Raw genomic sequence first — 18,439 nt, forward strand, 5'->3', positions numbered from 1 at the left:
CAGTAACGTGTCCTGGATCTCTTGTGATGTCAGTAAATATAAAGCTACCTCCTCCCGTGGAATATGATGAGGTGGGCCGGGGCTGTGACCAGCAGTGATGTGCTTGGGGAGTGTGTACAGGGCTGGGTTTGGTGCCCAGCAGTGGGGGTGGGTCCCCAGGAGGTGGGATCCCATTACATGGAAATAACACAGGTCATTGCAGCCACCCCTGCCAGTGGACAGTCGTTCCTAGTTGTTCTGATTCAATAAATGACGATGTAGTCTACACCTCACTCTGTGCATACTTCTTTTTTGTTTTGGCGGTGCTGAGAACTGGCCCGCGGGGTTGCGCATGCCAGGCAAGGGCTCTACCACCGAGCTATACCCCCAACCTATTATATTTCTTTTTGCCTGACACAAGTTTTTCTATAGAATAGAATCTTAGAAGTGGACTTATTGAATTATAGGATAAGAACATCGGCATTTCTATACTTCAAGGTGCCCTCTAAAAAAGTTGTATGGGTTTATGTCCATTTACCTCCACCTAATCTGAGGTTAAAAATGGAATCTCATTATTTTAGTATCCACATCAAAAAATGTTAAAATCCTTATACCATTAAAAAAGGCTTTAAAAATTTACTTATTTTTGTTTTTTGAGAAAGTCTCACTGTATAGTTCACGCTGTCCTTGAGCTCCCTAGGTAGCCCAGCTGGCTTTGAACCTGTGGGGATCCTCCTGCCTCAGCCTCCCAAGTGCTAAGATTATGGGTGTGCCACCACACCTGACTAACCAAGTTTTTGTTTTGTTTGCTAACCATCTTTTAACCACCAAAAAATAATGAGGGCTGGGGACATAGCTCTGTGGCACAGCACCTGCCTGGCAAGTGTGAGGTCCTGAGTTTGATTTTAAAAAAAGGTCTTTGTGGGACTGGCAGAAAGCTTAGTGGTGCATCACCCACCTGGCCTGCATATATCATCCTGAAGTTCATCTCCAGCAACACACACACAAATTACAATTTAAGTGGGCATGGTGGTCCATCGGAAGGGTCCATCGGAAGGTGAGGCAGGGGGATCACCTTGAGATTTAAGCCAGCCTGGGCTGCATAGTGAATTCAAGGCCAGCCTGAACTATATAGCAAGGCCTGCCTCAAAAAATAAAAAAATTACAATTTAAATCCCAGTACCAAAAAAAAAAAAATTCAAGATTATTATTATTTTTTTCTATATTCTGTGGTTGAAGTGGAGACAGGGTCTCACTATGTCCTCCATGATGGCCTTGAACTCAGTATGTAGCCTAAGCTGGCCTCAAAGCAAGGGCTATCTGGGCTGGGGATTTAGCTCAGCAGCATAAAAGTTTGCTTTGGAAGCATGTGGTCTTGAGTTTGAGCCCCCTTACCAAAAGAAAAAAAAAGCAAGGGCTCATCTCCTGCTTTCTTCTCCCAAGTACTAGGATTACAGGCATGTACCACCACATTAGGACTTTTTTTTTTGTACCAGAAATTGAGCCCACAGCCTGCCACTCACCAGGTAGGCTCTGTGCCAATGAGCTATATCCCCAGCCCTTCTGATTGACTTTTAAGTGCTTTTCATATATCGAGTTTGTGACAGGTTTGCTCAGTTTGTTACTGGTGTTTAAATGCTACTTATAGTTTCTTCTTTTTATTTCTCTATGGAAGCTTTAATTTTTTTTTTTTTTTTTTTTTGGTATCCGGGATCAAACTCATAACCTTGCGCTTGCAAGGCATGCGCTTATGCCCCAGAAGCTTTAAAATTTTACTTTAGACAGATTTTATCTTTATGGCTTTTAGGTTTCATTGCATGCTTAGTACATAATCTCTCCCCTAAATGTGAAATAATCTACATTTTCTTCTAGTAGTTTAGTGATTTTATTTCTTTTAGTGGTGAGGATAGAATCCAAGCTCTCATACATGATAGTTAAGTCCATTATCACTAATCTATACTTCCATGGTTTTATTGCTTCATAACTTGCCAATAGTGTTGATGTTAGGGCATTAGCATTCATTAATTTAAAAGAAGAAGAGAAAAAGTTACATTCAGATAGACCTGGAGCCAAGCCCAAGCTCCAACTTCTTGTTTTGTGATTTTGGAAAAGTTACTTAAAGCCTCAGGTTTTTCATCTGATAAATGGATGGCTGTAGGGATTAAATGACACAAAAGATGTAAAATACCTAGTAAATGTTTAGTTCCCAATCAAGTGTAATTATTGGCATTACCTTTGTTCTCCCAGTTTTAGATTCTGTGTCCCAGAGCCTGATACTTTTCACCCTTTTCATTTATAGCCTCACTTTGTAGCCTGGAATTTACAGAAATCCTCCTGCCTCAACCTCCCAAGTGCTGGGATTACAGGCATGTACCACCACACCCAGCTAAAATGCACTCTTGACCCCAGAGAATTTATTTACCTTCAACAGTGAAAGGGAGACAAACAGATGAATACCTACCAAACAAGGCAAGCAGTGGACAAAGGTAGCAAAGGGTATTACTGAGGCTTCCTGGAGGAGGTACAGTCCAAGAAAGGGCTATGTGGACATAGAGAACAGTGCAGAAACCACAAGTGATGCCACAGGACTGGAGCGTGAGGACCAGGAAAGTCAAACAGCCTCCAGCAGAACGAGCCCATGTGGGTCAAACTGCGAAATCTAGTTTATCTTGCAGAACAAATGGTGAAGTTTTTGAAGGCAGTCTGGGCGGTTGAGACAGGAGGATGGCAAGTTCGAGCGCAGCCTGGGCAACCTAGCAACTTAGCAAAGAACATGTCTCAAAATGAAAAACGAAAAGGACTGGGAGTGTAGCTCGGTGGGACAGCTCTAGATTTTAGCAGAGGGTAGACTTACTAAGGTCAGATTTATGTTTCCATAGCTCATGGGTGGGGAAGGGGAGCTTGAGGGCTGAATGAAGTCCTGAGGACTCAAATAGTCCTACTGGATAACATGTAGGAGTTGGCTTTAGTGGGGGTGGGTGGACAGGGAGCATAGCAGGTGCCTGACACTCTGAAGACTGGTTTTCCACATCTACCTTCAGTAGATAATGATGCTGTTACCTAAAGAACAATTTTGAGGCAAAAAAAAAAAAAAAGCATTTTTAGGAGATGTGTTTGAGGTTGGACGAGGTTTCTGAGGCGGGTGGCTCAAGAAAGAGGGATGAGGGACTGGGGCTTTGTCAGGTGTCAGTTGAAACCTCGAGTGGGTGAGATACTGTAAGATACTAACCGCAAAGGTTAAAGGCAACCAACCAGTGTGGGAGAGGCCAGCAGCAGGGGGCGCTCTCGGGCTGGGGGAAGTGGATCGGGAGGCTGCTAGCTCTGTTGTTGCCCTGGAGTATTATGCCAACTCCCGGAGGATATGGAATCTCGGGGAGGCCCAGGGTTTTCTGAGGGCAGGCTAGTAGCTCTGATAGGGGAGACCTAGCGGGTCAGCCGAACCTGCAGAACCCGGGCTCCATGGCTCTGCGCTAGCAGTTTCTCAGGGCAGGTCGAGCCAACTGCTCACTAAGGGATGCTGGAGTGCTCTTGACCTCTCAGACTTACACTAGAAGCTTGGAGTCGCCCACAGAGAGGGTCGTTAAGTGAAAGAGATGATTGGAGAATAGTGAAGAAGCACAGGGAGCACCAGGAAACCGGGCTGGGTGAGGCTGGGATGGGGGTCTCCGAGCGAACCGGGTCAGCAGGAACGGGGATGAGGGAACCAGGGTCTGGACACTGGAAACAGACAAGCACAAGCTCCTGCTTACTGGTCCTAAAGGGGCACCTATCAGAAAGAAACCAGACAGCACCGAGAAGAGGGCAAGGGGCAGGTGAATCAGGAGACAAGAAGGCACGGACCACGCCTTGGACAGGGTCTGGGAATCGAGACCCGCTGACTATGCCTGAATGGGAGCTATCAAGGACAAGAGAGAAGCAGCAGAACACACAGCCGAACGAAAGGGCAGCAATGCGTGGGATGGGAGCACCAGCGAGAGATCGGGAGTGAGCTGCAGAATCCCTGTGGAGCCTGAGCATCCGGACGTGGTATCCCGGGCGCTCAGAGGGAGACTACGTAGCAGTCAGGGGAGCAGAGTGCCAAAGCAGGAGTGGGTGCTGAGAGGCACTGCCACGCAGTTAAGCAAGTCTGGGGGGCGCAGGAACGCGGGACCCGCAAGCAAGCCTAGAATCAGGTCTCCGGGCGGGGCTCTGGCGGGGCTGTATGGCAATGACCCCGGGGGTTCCCGGCCCCACAGTGACTACAGTTTAAAGCTGTAGAGGCAAGGCCAGGCCCACAGCTGCCACCCCACCCCCCAATCTCTTGTTTGTCTCTGAGTCCGGCCGGAACCGGCTTCTGCTCGCCGGGGGGCGGGCGGGTAGGCGCTGATTGGTCAAAGCCTGTTTCCAGCCGCACTTAGCCAATCAGCGGGCGGCAGTGTTTTCATCTTAGGGTCGGAATAAAAGGGCTGGAATAAAAGGGGACAGAAAAGGTGCCGGGCGGGCCCGACACACTCCAGCAGGAACCCGGTAAGCTAGATCCCGGGAATGAGGTGCGCCTATGCTAGGGTGTAGACAACAGGTACTACACTAAAAGGGGTTTAGAGAGATGTGTGACTATGAGAAGAAAGTGACCGGGTGGGTAAGGAGCCGCCAAAAAGATGACAAATAGAGCAAAAAGCTAGGGGATGGAGGGACCGGGGTCTGCTTCCATAAGAAAGTGCTAATTGCTGCGGTAACATCCCTGAAAGGGGGTCGTGAGGTTGGCTCGCGCCGCCGGTTTGAACCGGCTTCGCCTCTCCCACGCGGGGTTCGCGTGGCCACAGTGCCTAGCGACCTAAACAGTGGCCAATGGCGTAGCAGTTCCTTTGCACTCTGGCCAATCAGCATGCCATGGGCGGGCCGTTCCGGGGCTCGGGGCATTGATCTTGTGGTTAAAGAAGACAGCTCTGGGGAAGGGTCTCGAGTGCGGGCGGGAGGAAGTCTGTTGGGGTCCCTGGAAACGACAGCTCTCAGGTACGCCTCTGCCCAGTGGGCCATGCATCCAGTTGCACAGCACTCGAGCTAGCTATGTCAGGCATGCTGGACGCCAGGACTAGTTCCAGGTCCTTGAAAATGCATTCGTCCCTTCCTCTTTCCATGCCTCAGTTTACCTTGGAGTGAACTGCGGGAGAAGTCTCTGACCAGGACAGCGCCAGCGTAGTGGAGGGCGGCGGGGCCAGGCAGCTGCAGGGCTCGGGGTGATCCGAGTCTCAGGCAGGGCTAGGGCGCTTCCTTCGCTGCGCGAACCTGTCTTCTGGGCCACGGAGGGATGACAGGCTTCGTGCCCTGCGGCAGCGGCCTAGGGCAGCCGCACTGGTTGAGCAGCCCTCGCGCTGACGCCTAGGTCTGTGTGCAGGTGGCTGCAGAGCGGGAGCCGAAGCCGGAGCCGGAGCCGGGCCACCGGGCCGCACCGCAGCGCACCGTACCATGGCGCCCACCCTGGCCACTGCCCATCGGCGCCGCTGGTGGATGGCCTGCACAGCTGTTCTGGAAAACCTCCTCTTCTCGGCAGTCCTCCTGGGCTGGGGCTCACTGCTCATTATGCTCAAGTCAGAGGGCTTTTATTCCTACCTGTGTACGGAGCCAGGTGAGATGGGTACCTTGGGCTGGGGTTGGTTCTTTGAGTCCAGTGCTTTGGGAGAGGGTGGATTGTGGTGAAGACCTAACCAGCAACGCCCTTTCACTGCACAGGGTCTCCCGGGTAGCAAAAGGTACATGTGATCCTCAGGCAGGTATGCTGGGTCCACTTCATTATCATTGCTCCCGTTTTATAGATGAAGAAACCGATTCTCAAGGCCAGACCTCTGCTTTGCGCAAGCTGGGGACAGTGATAGACCCAGAACTCCCACATCCAGCCGTTCTGTGTCCACAGGCTGCAACATGCTGGCCTCTCGTCCTTGCAATGCCTGAATGTCCCTTAGCTTGCAGTAAACAAGTTGTTCCTTGGCTGTAAGAAAGAGGAACTCCTGATTCGGGGGCTGGTGTGCAGCAAGAGAGAGGAAGTGGCTTCGCCTCTACCCAAAGGCTTCATCTAGAATCTAGATGTTTTTCAGTCAGGCTATTATGGAGTGTCATAAGGGCTTGCCGGATACAATTTCTTGTCTATTTTTTGTAGCTTTATGATTCTCCAAATGCCATTTCCTCCCACGGGCCATGAGAACATCTCTGTGGCCTTCCAGCCCCATGGGTAGGAATAGGAAGGGGAACATTTTATGAAAATGACGTAGGGTTTGCTCCTTTCTCACTGCCTCACCATTGGTATAGCTGAAAGTTTGTGGATGCTGTGTGTGAAATCTGCACTCTCACCCCAACTCTGACCATGACTCTGACCATCCCACCTTGCCACCCCCACTACTGCAGGTTGGTGGGTTCAACCCAACAGTAGGGCCAGAGCAGCCCCAGTCTCCACTCTCCATAAGCAACCTGGACAGAAGCATGCATCCCTGCTGTCTCCATTTCCAACAGCAGCAGCAGAAGAGTTGAACTCATAATCTCTCTCCCTAGTGTATGAGTCTTTTAGGTGGAGAGAGCCTAGAGTGGACTTTCTGGGTCATCACCAGCACGCCTTCTCTTTCTAGTTTTTACTTAGCAAGAAGAGAACACTTTGAACTAAGCAGCACTGTCTATAACCCAGAATTGAACACTCCCTGCTTCTAATCTCTGATCTGCCAAGAAGATTCCAGTGTGTCCCAGTGTCTAGGGAGATACCAGGCGAGGTTATGTGCAAGAAGAAGGGAGGGAATGCGAGGCACACGGGAGAGGGTAGAAAGTGTATCATTTATAAGCAACCTTTAGCCTTTAGCCACTCAAAAATATTTCCTAAGAGCCTAAAGGTTCTTGGCAGGCCTTTTCCCCACATCAGCAAGAAATCTTGGGAGATGAGAGTCAGACCTTGTTCCCTGAGCAAGCTTTCTGTTTCGCTCAAGAGATGTTAGGAAATTAATGAATCTTCTGGAAGGAAAGGTTAGAATGTTTGACTCTTCCTTTTTTAGGATACATAGAAGACTTGAAAAACAGAAAAAGTCCACTCCAGAAAAATTTCTTAGGCCAGATGTGGTGGTGCATGCCTATAATCCCATTTGGTGGGATTTGGGAGGCTGAGGCAGGAGGATTGCTGCCAAATTGGAGACCAGCCTGGGTTACATAGTGAGTTCAAGGTCAGCCTGAACTACATGACCAGACCCTGTCTCAAAACAAGCAAAGCTTTTAGTACTATATTCATCAAGACCAGTGGACTGTTGTGGTCAAATCAATCTCTCTCTCTCTCTCTCTCTCTCTCTCTCTCTCTCTCTCTCTCTCTCACTGTGGTGTCAAGAAGGTCAGACTCTAGGTTTTTTTGGTCCTCTATTGAATTTATTGTATGATACTGGCAGTGAGAGGCTGCTCACTTCACTCCTGCTGCAACCTTGGCTTCTTCCTTCCTTTTGTGGGAGGAGCCCCAGAGATTGTGCCAGCACAGTGCTGAGTTGGTATTTAAGCCCTTGAGAGACTTCACAGGTCACTCCTACAACCCAAAGAGAAGGCAAAGGGTCAGGATTGTGGATTGAACATCAACTTCTTATCCCATGCCTTTGCTCTTCCATCTGATTTTGGATTTTCTGATTGCCTACAAACCTGCTGACCCAGCATCCTTGGCGGGAAAGCCTGCTGATTCTACACAGCTTATCTACCTGGCTTCCCTGATCCTTGCTTCTTGGATCCCGTGTAACATGTTGTCTTTTAGAGCCAGAAATCCCTGGGTTTTACTTAGGTGGGAGGGCTTGGCAGAATTAGGGTCAAGGTTTCCAGTTAGGCCTAACATTTCCCAACTAGGTGGACAGCTAAACTGAAGAGAACCAATTAGGTCATTTACTGACTTTATTGAATTAGGCATTTCAAGGGTGACTGGTGACTGTACTGACTGAGATTCAAGTTTCTCAGTTTTTTGTTGCTTGAGTTCACTTTCTAAGTGAAATTACTCGAATCTGCTGGGAACTCTGTGTCAAAGCTCCAGCCAGAATCTGGCTACCCATGCAGTGTTGGGCTCTAGCCTGGGGAGTGACAGAGAGAAGGAAGGAGGCAGCTCATTTCCCTGTTGTCCCTCAGCTTGTTCTGCCTTGCCTGGCAGATGGTCAGGAGAAGTGACAAGACTAGGGTGGAGCATTTGATGAGCTTTGCATGATAACCATGAGGTCTTGGCAGCTGGGTCTCTCCTTATCCTCCCTGGTGTGGCTAAGACAGCAGCTGGATTTTTAGGCTGGTAAGAACAGGGCTTTCCCAGGGCTTTGGCCTCTTGGCCTCTAGATGGCCACTGTAGCCACCCAGGCAGGCACTTTTTCGTTTCTTTGCTTTTTTCTTTTTTTGTCTTTTTGAGACAGGGTATCACTATGCATTACAGGCTGGCCTTGAGCTCACTTTGTAGCCCAGGCTGGTCTTGAACTCGAAACGATCCTCCTGCCTCAGCCTCCCAAGTGCTGGGATTACAGGCATGAGCCACCACGCCCGGCTGGTTTCTTTTTTTTCTTTCTTTCTTTCTTTTTTTTTTTTTTTTTTTTGGTACTGGGAATCAAATTCAGTGCGTCATACTTGTAGGCAGGGGTTGTGCCACTAAGCTTTATCCATGGTCCCCTAGTCACCCATATTTGACATCTTTCTTTGTTTTCTTTGTAACTCAGTGGCCCATCTACACAGTCAGCTGTGAGTGGTTTACCAGTGGAGGCTCAATTTCATTTTTCACCCACACATTCAGGTAACAATCACTGAGGTGCAGTACCAGGGTTACAAGGCCCGCAAGTCATCACACACAAGTTCTCTGGAGCACAGGGTGCTGGAAGCAGCACTGGGGAGCTGGTTGTGACTGGCAGGTCTCTGATACTTCAGCAGAAGCCTGCAGGGTAAGGAGAGGTCAGAGTCAGGAGTGGAGGGGTAAGGCCACTTTGGAGGAGAGGGGAGAAAGGCTGGCACTGCAGATGCCTGGGGCAGGGAGAGGGGCCCACGGGTACAGGATCCGGGAGCTCCCTCGAGGAGACTGGATTTTATTCCTGAGGCAAGAAGATGGCATGGAAGGAAAGGAGGGCTATGACCTACTTCACGTCTTCAGGGCTCTTAGGAATCATGAGGGCTCAGCACATGCTGGGGTTGCCTGGGATGAAGACTTTGGAGGTGGGAATCTTTGACCTCTGCTAGAAGAAACCTTAGTTTAGCCGTGAACATGACAGCAGACCGCAGTTTTGTGCTCTTGACCACTGCAGTCACTGTGCCTGTGGTGGCAGGGAACATTCCTCTCTCCCTGTCAGAGCAGGAAGTGCCCCAGGATCCAGAGAGGACAGAGGGGCTCCCATCCATCTGGGAACCAGGGTCAACTGTGGTCCCTGCCAGGCCAAGCCAGGCTGCATCTGTGGACATGAGAATCCCAGCTATGTTAGGGTCTCCCTTTTTACGGGTGCTTTCCACAGCCACGGGCTGATGGTTGACACTTTTCAAAAATCCCTTTCACTTTTCTTTTTTTTAGGAAAAAATCAAGTTTATAATTTGATTTATCCACAAAATCCCACTGGCCTTTGTCACTTTCCAACCTTTTACTTTTAGTGCTGTGAATAGGACCATTTTTACTTTTTACACAGTTTGTTTATTTTTATGGTGCTGGGATTGAACTCAAAGTTTTGCACATATGAGGCAAACATGCTATCACTGAGCTACAGCCTCAGCCTGCCCCCAGTTTATTTTGAATTTTAAAAATTCCATAGGAAAGCTGGGCATGGTGGTGAATACCTGTAATCTCAGCACTCTGGAGGCTGAGGAAGCAGGATCACCAGGAGTTCAAGGCCAGATGAGGCTACCAGTTCAAGGCCAGCCTGAACTACACAGGGAGACCCTGTCTCCAAAATAAATAAGTAAATAAATAAATATTCGATATGGCCTCAGGATATATTACAGAGAAGAGCTGGAGCCCTTGGCTGTCCCTGTCAGGCCTGCCTAATTTTCTTCCCCCATATCCCTTGACCTCCCCTGGCTTCCTCATGACTTCCCCTGGCTTCCTGGTATCTCATGAAGCTTCTGTCTGGCCTGGGCTGGCTTTCAGGGCCCCTGTGGGAGTCATGAAGCAACCAGTGCTCACTGGGCGATTCTGCCTCCACACTGTGTCCCTACTCTGTCCCGGCTGCATTCTTCTAGCATGTTCTCTGAGACACAGTCTGCTTCTAAGCCAAGAGGGCAACCCCAGCACAGCCCAGAGTTACAAGCAGCTACTTCGGGTTCCAACAGCTTGGATTTGTGTCCAGGTCCCTATGAGACCTTTGGCAGTGACTTACCTGCTCTGAGCCTTCCTGGTTGGCGTGTGGAATGGAAAGCCTGAGTGGAAGGGGCTGGATACCACTGAACACAGTGGCCAGCGCACAGGCATTCTGCAGAAGGTGGCTGCTGCTGCCTCTTGTTTGCTCTGAGGCCAAGCCGACCTCTTACCCACATCTCCCCTGCTGGACTGGGATGCTGCTTCCTGTTGCCGGATAGCCTCAGGATTGGGGAGAGGAGATTGCAGGGCAGAGACCCTAGGCGGAGTCCGGCAGGGGTCTGCACCCTGGTGGGAAAGGGAATTTAGGGTCTGGCCAGCCTCTGGGTGTGATGTGCCCCTTGACTCCCTGCAGCTGTCTGGCATCTGGGAGCTGTGGTGGAGGCCCCCCACCATCTTTGTTTTTCTGGAGTAGAGGGAGGCCCCTCTGACCCAGGGAGGCTTAGGGAACCCGCTCTTCCCCTTCTGCTCTCTTTGTAGAGATTCTGTCTGAGTCTTCAGAGTGTGGCCCAACAGTGCAGACCATTGTTCTGTTCCCGGGCTCTGGTGTCTGGTCTTCTCAGCAGCCTGTTGTTCTCAGCATGCCCTGGCTGTCCTGGTTCCTTGCCTGCCTTGATTTGTCTTCCCCTGGCTGGGCTGTTCTGGCCGCCCACTGCAGAGTTCTGTTTAATAAACAGGTGCAGGTGAGGCACCACGCAGGCTGAGTTGGGTGGCACCTAAGCTGGGAGCAGGGAGATCCTGTGGGTCTTGGCACTTGTTGGGTGTTGTTTTTTATTTTTGAGCAAGTTCTCACTATGTAGTCCAGGCTGGTCTTGAACTCCTGTGTAGCCCATGCTGGCCTCAAACTTAGGGTGATCGTTCTGCCTCAGCCTCCCAAGTACTGGGATCACAGGTGTGTGTCATCACCCCTGGCCTTGGGTGTTTATTCTGGTCCATCCCCCCTCTTCCCCCCCCCCCCCAGTGTAAAGGTTTCTGGATCTCTGCTGGTGCTGAGATTATTCATGTCTGCTGTTTATTGCCAATATGGCTTTTAGACTCATCAAAGGTTTAATTCCCTCCAGGAGTGAGGAACACTCCCATTGCTTCCTGGGCAGATGAGCCAGTCAGTGCCCCCAGCCCCAAAGCCATGTGTTGCTAGACATCACTGGCTGGAGGCAGGAGAGTAGAAGGCCAGGTGGCCCTACTGACAGGAATGGCTTTAGGGAGAGAAGTCTGGTAGCCTGATGTGTTGGTCCCTCGTCCTGGGTACCGTGGCTCCAGGATGAAAAGAGGGAAGAACAGAGTGACACCTTTGCCTGCACCTCCCCAACCCTCTCCTTGTAGGTCCCCTGTCTAGTTACAAGGATGACCAGATCAGTAAGGAAGTTAAAGTGTTTCTACTGTATGCCCACTTCTAGGCTATAAGGGAGATTCCCTTGCGTGCGTGTGTGTGTGTGCGTGTGTGTGTGTGTGTGTGTGTGTGTGCGCGTGCGTGCGTGTGTGTGTGTGCGTGTGTGTGTGTGTGTGTGTGTGTGTGTGTGTGTGTGTGTATTGTGCCGGGGGTGGAACCCAGAGCCTTCCTCATGCTAGGCAAGTGCTCTACCCCAGCCTTTCCCAGCTTATCTTATCTTCAGTGTCATGAAGAGGACACTTAGGGCTCCAGCTGAGGGACCTCTTTGCGGGGACTCTACTCACGAGAGTGCCTTTCTGCCTGTCACTCTTGGTCCTCCTGTTGCTTGCTACAGCCACACAGCCCACGGTGCCCTAAGCCCTGAGCTCTCCCATGTCCCTCATGGAGTGTGTAGTAACCGGCTCCAGACCCTGCGTAGCCGTGATCAGGTCTCCCAGGTGGGTGCCATGCTGTCACATCTGTGCTGGTTTGCTCAGATCTGCACGTCAGCCTGCAGACGGTCTTTGCCATGTGGCAGGCCCGGCTCCCCACCACAGATCCAGTTGCTGCTGCTGCTGGCAGGGCTGACACTTGAAACCAGCACCACCTGTGAGGCACACTGCCTCGCAGGAGCTGTCACCCAGTGCAGGAGCCAGCCGCCTAGCCCTTGACACTCTTCTGAGTTGCATCTTGATAGACTCAGAGGACCCTGTTTGCCGTGCATTCTGGCCATGAGTGTGACAGTCTCTTGGAGAAACAGAGAGAGTGGCAGGACTGGGAATCTGGCTTGTGAGGTTTTGCGTCTGTGGTTTTAGGCCGTTAATCTTGTGGCTGTGACCTCCCTAAATCGTGTCTGTGTTAAACTTGGTTCTGCTCATCCTATTTCTTTCCCTCTCTTGATCCTTCTGGCTGTTGAGATCTGGTTTCATTGTTTTCATTCATTCAGTAAACAGCTACTGTGGCCAGGGCCTGGAAAGGTACTGGGACCCAGAGGTAACCTGAACATGGTCTCTGCCTGCAGGGCTCACAGCGCAGCGGGAGTCTAGACACGTATCCTGCTAGCCATGCACCGTTACAAACCGCTGCTCCCTCTTACTGCCCGGCACTGCTGCTGACCAGTTGCGCCATACCCTCCATCCTAAGCCTCCAGCATAGTAATAATAATGATTGCTTTTAGCCATTATTTACTGAGCACATTCTATGCCTGTGTGAGCTCTAGAATGTTGGCTGAATTTTCTCATTGATCCAGAGGTGAATATTATGTCCCTTTTACAAATAAGGCAGTGAAGCAAGATCAAGTCACTTCCTTAGAATTATACAAATAGCAAATAAAGAAACCAAAATTAGAACCCAGAGGCCAGGTTCTAGCACCACCATCTCGACAGCCCCCACAGTGCTCATCGGTCAAAGGTTGACATGTGGCATGGGTCAGCCTGGTGCTTTCGTTTCAGTGACTTTGGATAGCCCCGAAGGCTGGGCAAGCCTTTGCAGACCTCAGCATCGCAGACCTCAGATTTACAGCTCTGGCGCCAGAGCTGCAATTGGGAGGCAGGTGGTTATCTGAGGAAGAGTGTTTCCTTGACTGTCCATTGTAACCGCACATCTAATCAGGCTGCCCTGTTGCTGCACGGATTAGTCAGCATCTCTTAACTAGCAGTCTGGGCGAGCTAGCTTTCTCCGCCACTTTCCCACAGCCCTGTCCTCCAACCTTCAACTGCTACAGTGCTTTTTTTCCTTATGGTGGGGTAGGGACTTTGGAGACGGTCCTTTGGGTCTGAGATCACAGTGGGTGTGGTCACTACATGAGGTTCAGGGGCTCAGCACCCAGCAGCCGGGCCTGCTGGGTGTGGTCATAGGGATGGCAACACAGTGACCCCAGTGAGAAAGGGGCAGCTCAATGGGTGATAGCAAGTAATGTTGGACTACTTTTTAAAAAATCCATGAGAGGTTCTAAAGGTGCAGTCAGTGTGTGTGGTGGTTGATGCTTTAAAAACACCAGAGGGGGGGAAAAATACCAGAGAATGGGGCTGGGGATTTAGCTCAGTGGCATAAGTATCTGCCTTGCAAGTGTGTGGTCGTGAGTTCAATTCCTGGTACTGGTAAAAATACAAAAAAACAAAACAAAGAAAACACCAGAGAAGAAACTATCTCATGGCCTGGTCTGTGTTTAAGAAGCCAACTGTACTCACTGCCGAAGGAGACAGGAAAGCCCTCTCAGTCTGCCCTAGCTGACCAAGGAGACACAGGGAATTACAAGATCAGCACCTGGTCCTTCCCTGGTAGTCTAGGATTGGCCTCCATGCTGGCTGTAGTCTGTTTCCGTGGACAAAGCTGCTCAGAAGGTTCTAGCCAGTCTGGGGCCATGTCGCCATGGCTGAGTCCTAGCATCTGCTGCTCTAGGATATAGGACACTCTAAAAGGGGGACCTAACTTGGGGACTCATCCATGCTTCAGAGGACAAGAAATTATGGACAAGACTTAGGATCTTTTTTTTTTGTTTTTTGTTTTTTGTCTTTTTCGTTTTTATCGGTACCAGGGATCGAACTTACAACTGCCTGCTTGCAAGGCAGGCATTTATGCCGCTGAGCTAAATCCCCAGCCCCAGGATCTTTTTTTTTTTAACACTAAAATCAGTGCTCTGAGCAATGGTTTGGAAAATGTCAGTACAAGGGTTTGTTTGTTTTTTGAGACAGGGTTTCTCTATGTAGTTTGGGCTGGCCTTGAACTCACTGCTGTATAGCCTAGGCTGATTCAAACTTGGGGCAATCCTTCTGTTGCAGCCTGCCCAGTGGTAGATTACAGGTGTGTGCTACCTTGCCTGAAGACTATGTTTCGGGGGTTTAGAAGCACAGATTTCATTTTTTATTTCTCCACAGGTTTATGACCCCTGCAGAAGTTAGAAACCTTTGCATTATCACTCCTGGGGGCTTGAGCCAAATGGATACCCAAGCCCAGTGTGAGGTCATTAGGGTCCCCCAGGCAGCCCAGAGCCAGCTCTGACATCCCCAGGGGGGGACTGCACAGGTGCACTTGAGCTTAGAGCATCCCTGCCATGGCCCCATTGTCAGTTTCTATCCTTCTGCACATACAGAGAATGTCACCAACGCCACAGTGCATGGCACCGCAGAGCCTGAGCCCGAGGAGGTGACGTGGGTGAACGGCTGGCTCAGCTGCAAGGCCCAGGACGAGATCCTGAACCTGGCCTTCACCGTGGGCTCCTTCCTGCTCAGCGCCATCACCCTGCCCCTGGGCATCATCATGGACAAGTACGGTCCGAGGAAGCTCAGGCTGCTGGGCAGGTCAGTGCGCGTTCCCTGGGGATAGGGCAGGCAGGTGGGTTCCAGAGGGACTTCTGGAGTCTGCTGTCGGGGCTCCATGCGACTCCCTGAATGCCCAGGCTCAGTGGTAGAACACATGCTTAGCTTACATGAGACCTGGGTTCCATTGCCAGCCCAGCAAAATAGGTAAATTATTAAATAAAACAACATAAATGAAATTTTTAGAATGAAGGAGATTAAAGAACAGAAATCCTGATATAGTGGTGATGAGCCTATGGAGTGTGTGTTACTGTATTTTTTTTTTTTTTTCTTTAGGACAAAAGATGTTAATGTAGAGTAGTTTTTTCTAAACTAAAACTTCAGCACTCAGGTTTAATTAGCACTTTGATACATAACTGAGTTTTGGCTTTCAGTTTGGCGCTTGGTCTGTAGGAGGTTCACCATCCCTGTCCTAATGTATTATATAATATATTAATGGGTCATCTTGTGTGCCCTCTGGGGGTATGTTGCTGGGCTCTCAGGTCTGTCCCCTCCCCTATTCCCATTGGGACTTTACAGGGGTGTGGCTCACAGGGGGCAAAACCCATGACTGAAGGGAAAAGGCTGCGGATCAGTTCTACTCATTTGTCAGTCGAAGAGGCCTTGGTTCCCAGGGCAGAGCCAAGTGCAGGGGCTCTGGGAGTAGCCACATCTCCTCCTGTCCAGGCTGTCCCTGACCGAGCAGGCTCGGGAACCCGAGGAATGCTTGTCCCTTGCTTCAGAGCCTTGGGCCTCTCCCATGGGGTGGGGGGCAGTGCGTGTGGGATTTGTAAGATCTAGTTCTGGGGCTTCAATTCCAGCTTTGGTTCTTACTAGGTAGAAGACGGAGAGAAATATAGTTTTGTTTCTTTGTTTCTTGTTTTGGTTTTTTGAGACAGGGTCTTGCAGCATATTTCAGGCTGCCCTTGAATTCACTATGTAGCCTGGGCTGGCCTTGAACTCATGGCAGTCTTCCTGCCTCAGCCTGCCAAGTGCTGGGATTTACAGGCATGTGTTCCCATGCATGCCCGGCTACCTCCTCCTCTTCTCCCTCACTTTCTCCTCTTCCTCATTCTTGTCTGCTTCCTCCTCCTCCTTCCTTCCTTCTTCCTTTTTCCTTTTCTTTCTTCTTTAAATAATATTTATTTTCCTTACCAGCAAATAGGAGCCAATTGTTCTTAGAAATTCCTAGTATTTTTTTGAATAAGGATTGAATCCAAGGCCTTCACACTGAGCTATATCCCCAGCCCTTTTTTATTTTGAAAAAGGATCTTTCTAAGTCACTAAGTTGCCCAGCCTAGGCTTGAATTTGTGGTCTTTCTGCCTCCCCTCCTAGAGTTCTGAAGTTGCAGACCTGTGCCACACCCAGCTCCAGGGATTGTTTAATCAAACAGTCTGAAAGGGTGCAGAGTAAATACCCTTAAATGATAACACATAATGGCGATCAATAACTTATCAATAATGTGCTATTTCTGCTTGGTTTCAGTGCCTGCTTTGCTGTCTCCTGCTTGCTGATTGCATATGGAGCAAGTAACCCAAAGTGTGAGTCTGCCTTTCCTCCACCCTTTTGTCAAGGGGAGGGGAGAGACCCCCAGAGGTGCGCCTGGCCCACCTGCGGTCAGATGCTGTGTGGTGGAGCTGGTGCTCCCCGATCAAGCTCCAAGAGCTACCTGTTAAGCCTCTGTTAGTTGCTTATCTCACATGGGCAGCCAGGAAAGGAAGGAATCACCCCCAGACAGATGCTTAGAGGCATCCCAGGTCTGCAGACCTCCAAATAGCTGGTTCCTCATGACCTCCCTGCTGTCAGCCTGAGGGAAGAGCTCTAGGACCTGGGGCTGTGTGGATACAGAAGTTGTGAGCTCAGTCTCTTCAAGGGGGTCCAGGCCAGGGCTTTAAATATGGCCTGAAAGCCGCCTGGTCCCTATCCCTATTCAGATGAGGCTGTTGGCTTGAAGACTCTTAAGAATGAACACCAAAACAAGACTTGAAACTTACAGAGTCTTAGCCAGGCTCACTTACAGATTTTTTGGAAGTCTAGGTTTTTCGTTTCCTTTGGGCCTCTTGCAGCTAGGTTAGTGGATTGAGCAGGCTGAGCATGGGCCTTTTGCAAGACTTGACACTCCACGAGGCAGGTAAGGGGAGGGGGTAAGCAGGAGGCAGGCAGTAAACCCAGTGGCTTCTTGTCCTTTCAGTCTGCGTTTATCTGGAGCCTGCTCTGAGGAGCCCCGGGCCAGGCCCGGGCTGGCTGAAGGCCAGCTGTGGTTCCCCACTCACAGGTCTGTTTTCCTGCAGCTCTCTCAGTGCTCATCTTCATTGCCCTGGCTCTGAATGGCTTTGGCGGGATGTGTATGACCTTCACCTCCCTCACAGTGAGTAGCCATATTTGCCTTTTGCTTATGTTCTCAGAAATCTGCTTGTGAATTTCAGGCAGCTTTTTCTGGTTGCCACTTCCTCCCTTTCACTGTATAATCCTGGATGTCCCGAGAAGGGGAGGACTGACAGCAAAGCCATGCCTGGCCTCCCACGCTGGGAGGTCCTGCGGGCAGCAGGACATGGCTCTGAGGTGCTTGGCCCCCTGCCTTCTTGCCTTGGCCTTGGTGCTGAGGAGGCAGCTTACTAGCCACGTGCCTGGAAAAGACAGGAGCAGGGAAAGAAAAGGCTGTGCCCACTTTCACTTTTCATAGGCAGTGTCTCTGGGAGCCCAGGCTCACAGTACAACCAGAAAACAAACCTCCCTGCATTTGGATCTCCCTAGCTCCAGTCTTTGCCTTTGTCCAGAATGGGATGACAAACTCAGGACACCAGTGTGGAGTCTCTTCTTTATTTTCTAAAATGCCAGGACAGGGGTCTGGGGATTTAGCTCAGCGGCATAAGCGCCTGCCTTGCAAGCAGGCAGTTGTGAGTTCGATCCCTGGTACCGATAAAAAGGAAAAAGACAAAAAAAAAATAAAATAAAAATAAATAAATAAAATGCCAGGGCAGAGGAGTAGTCCTCCAGTGGTAGTATACTTGCCTAAAATGAGAGACAGAGACAGAGAAAGGAGGGAAAAAAGAAGGAAAGAGAGAGAGAGAAACAAAGAAACGAAAGAAGCCTGGTTTTGAGAGCAATGTTTTCTCAACCATACTGAGTCCCCCTTTCTTGGGACACACAGCATATCACAAAATGTGCTTCTTTTGGTAGGGGGGAGGGTGCTCTTACAGGAAGGCACAGGCTAAAAGAAAGAAAATCTAAGTGGGAACAAGAAAGTCTTCCCAGAAGGACAAAGGGAACTCTGATGTGTCTGGGTCAGGCGAGGTACGCTTCAGAGCTGGGAAAGCAGTAAGAACAACAGACTTCTGGCACCGGGGCCAGAGATACAGCTCAGTGGCACAGCCTGGCAAGTGCGAGGTCCTGAGTTCAATCCTGGCACCAGGAAAAAAAAAAAAAAGAATAATAGACTTCTACTCGACAGGGAAATCTCATGGGCCTCAGTTTACTATGAAGCTGTTCTCAGGATACAGTGTGTACCA

At 50.1% G+C, this 18,439-nt stretch overlaps 1 protein-coding gene and 1 long non-coding RNA gene across 4 annotated transcripts in view; one reads left to right on the forward strand and one right to left on the reverse strand.

The window, feature by feature from the left end:
- The first annotated feature begins 4,355 nt into the window (after positions 1 to 4,355).
- Slc43a2 (solute carrier family 43 member 2) overlaps positions 4,356 to 18,439 on the forward strand; it is a 45,883-nt gene continuing 31,799 nt past the window's right edge. Inside the window, exons 1-5 of one of the 2 annotated variants that reach the window (XM_063251065.1) lie at positions 4,356 to 4,485; positions 5,354 to 5,584; positions 14,725 to 14,932; positions 16,416 to 16,471; positions 17,222 to 17,298. In XM_063251065.1, the coding sequence (XP_063107135.1) occupies positions 5,425 to 5,584; positions 14,725 to 14,932; positions 16,416 to 16,471; positions 17,222 to 17,298 (501 nt within the window). In that variant the 5' untranslated portion in view covers positions 4,356 to 4,485; positions 5,354 to 5,424. Of the gene's footprint in view, positions 4,486 to 4,841; positions 4,972 to 5,353; positions 5,585 to 14,724; positions 14,933 to 16,415; positions 16,472 to 17,221; positions 17,299 to 18,439 lie in introns of those variants that run through there. The other variant, XM_063251066.1, reaches the window with a different exon arrangement.
- Positions 4,645 to 10,659, reverse strand: LOC106027658 (uncharacterized). Of its 2 annotated transcripts, XR_001201229.3 has the most exons (3): positions 10,287 to 10,659; positions 8,750 to 8,863; positions 4,645 to 7,501 (listed from the first exon to the last, which is right to left on the reverse strand). It is a non-coding gene; the product is annotated as an uncharacterized LOC106027658 (long non-coding RNA). The 2 variants fall into 2 exon arrangements; XR_010048208.1 differs by having other exon boundaries at positions 8,750 to 10,659.

This window comes from Cavia porcellus, unplaced genomic scaffold (genome assembly GCF_034190915.1).
Source record: "Cavia porcellus strain 051 isolate PalLab524CR breed Dunkin Hartley unplaced genomic scaffold, mCavPor4.1 scaffold_6, whole genome shotgun sequence".
Classification (NCBI taxonomy): domain Eukaryota; kingdom Metazoa; phylum Chordata; class Mammalia; order Rodentia; family Caviidae; genus Cavia; species Cavia porcellus.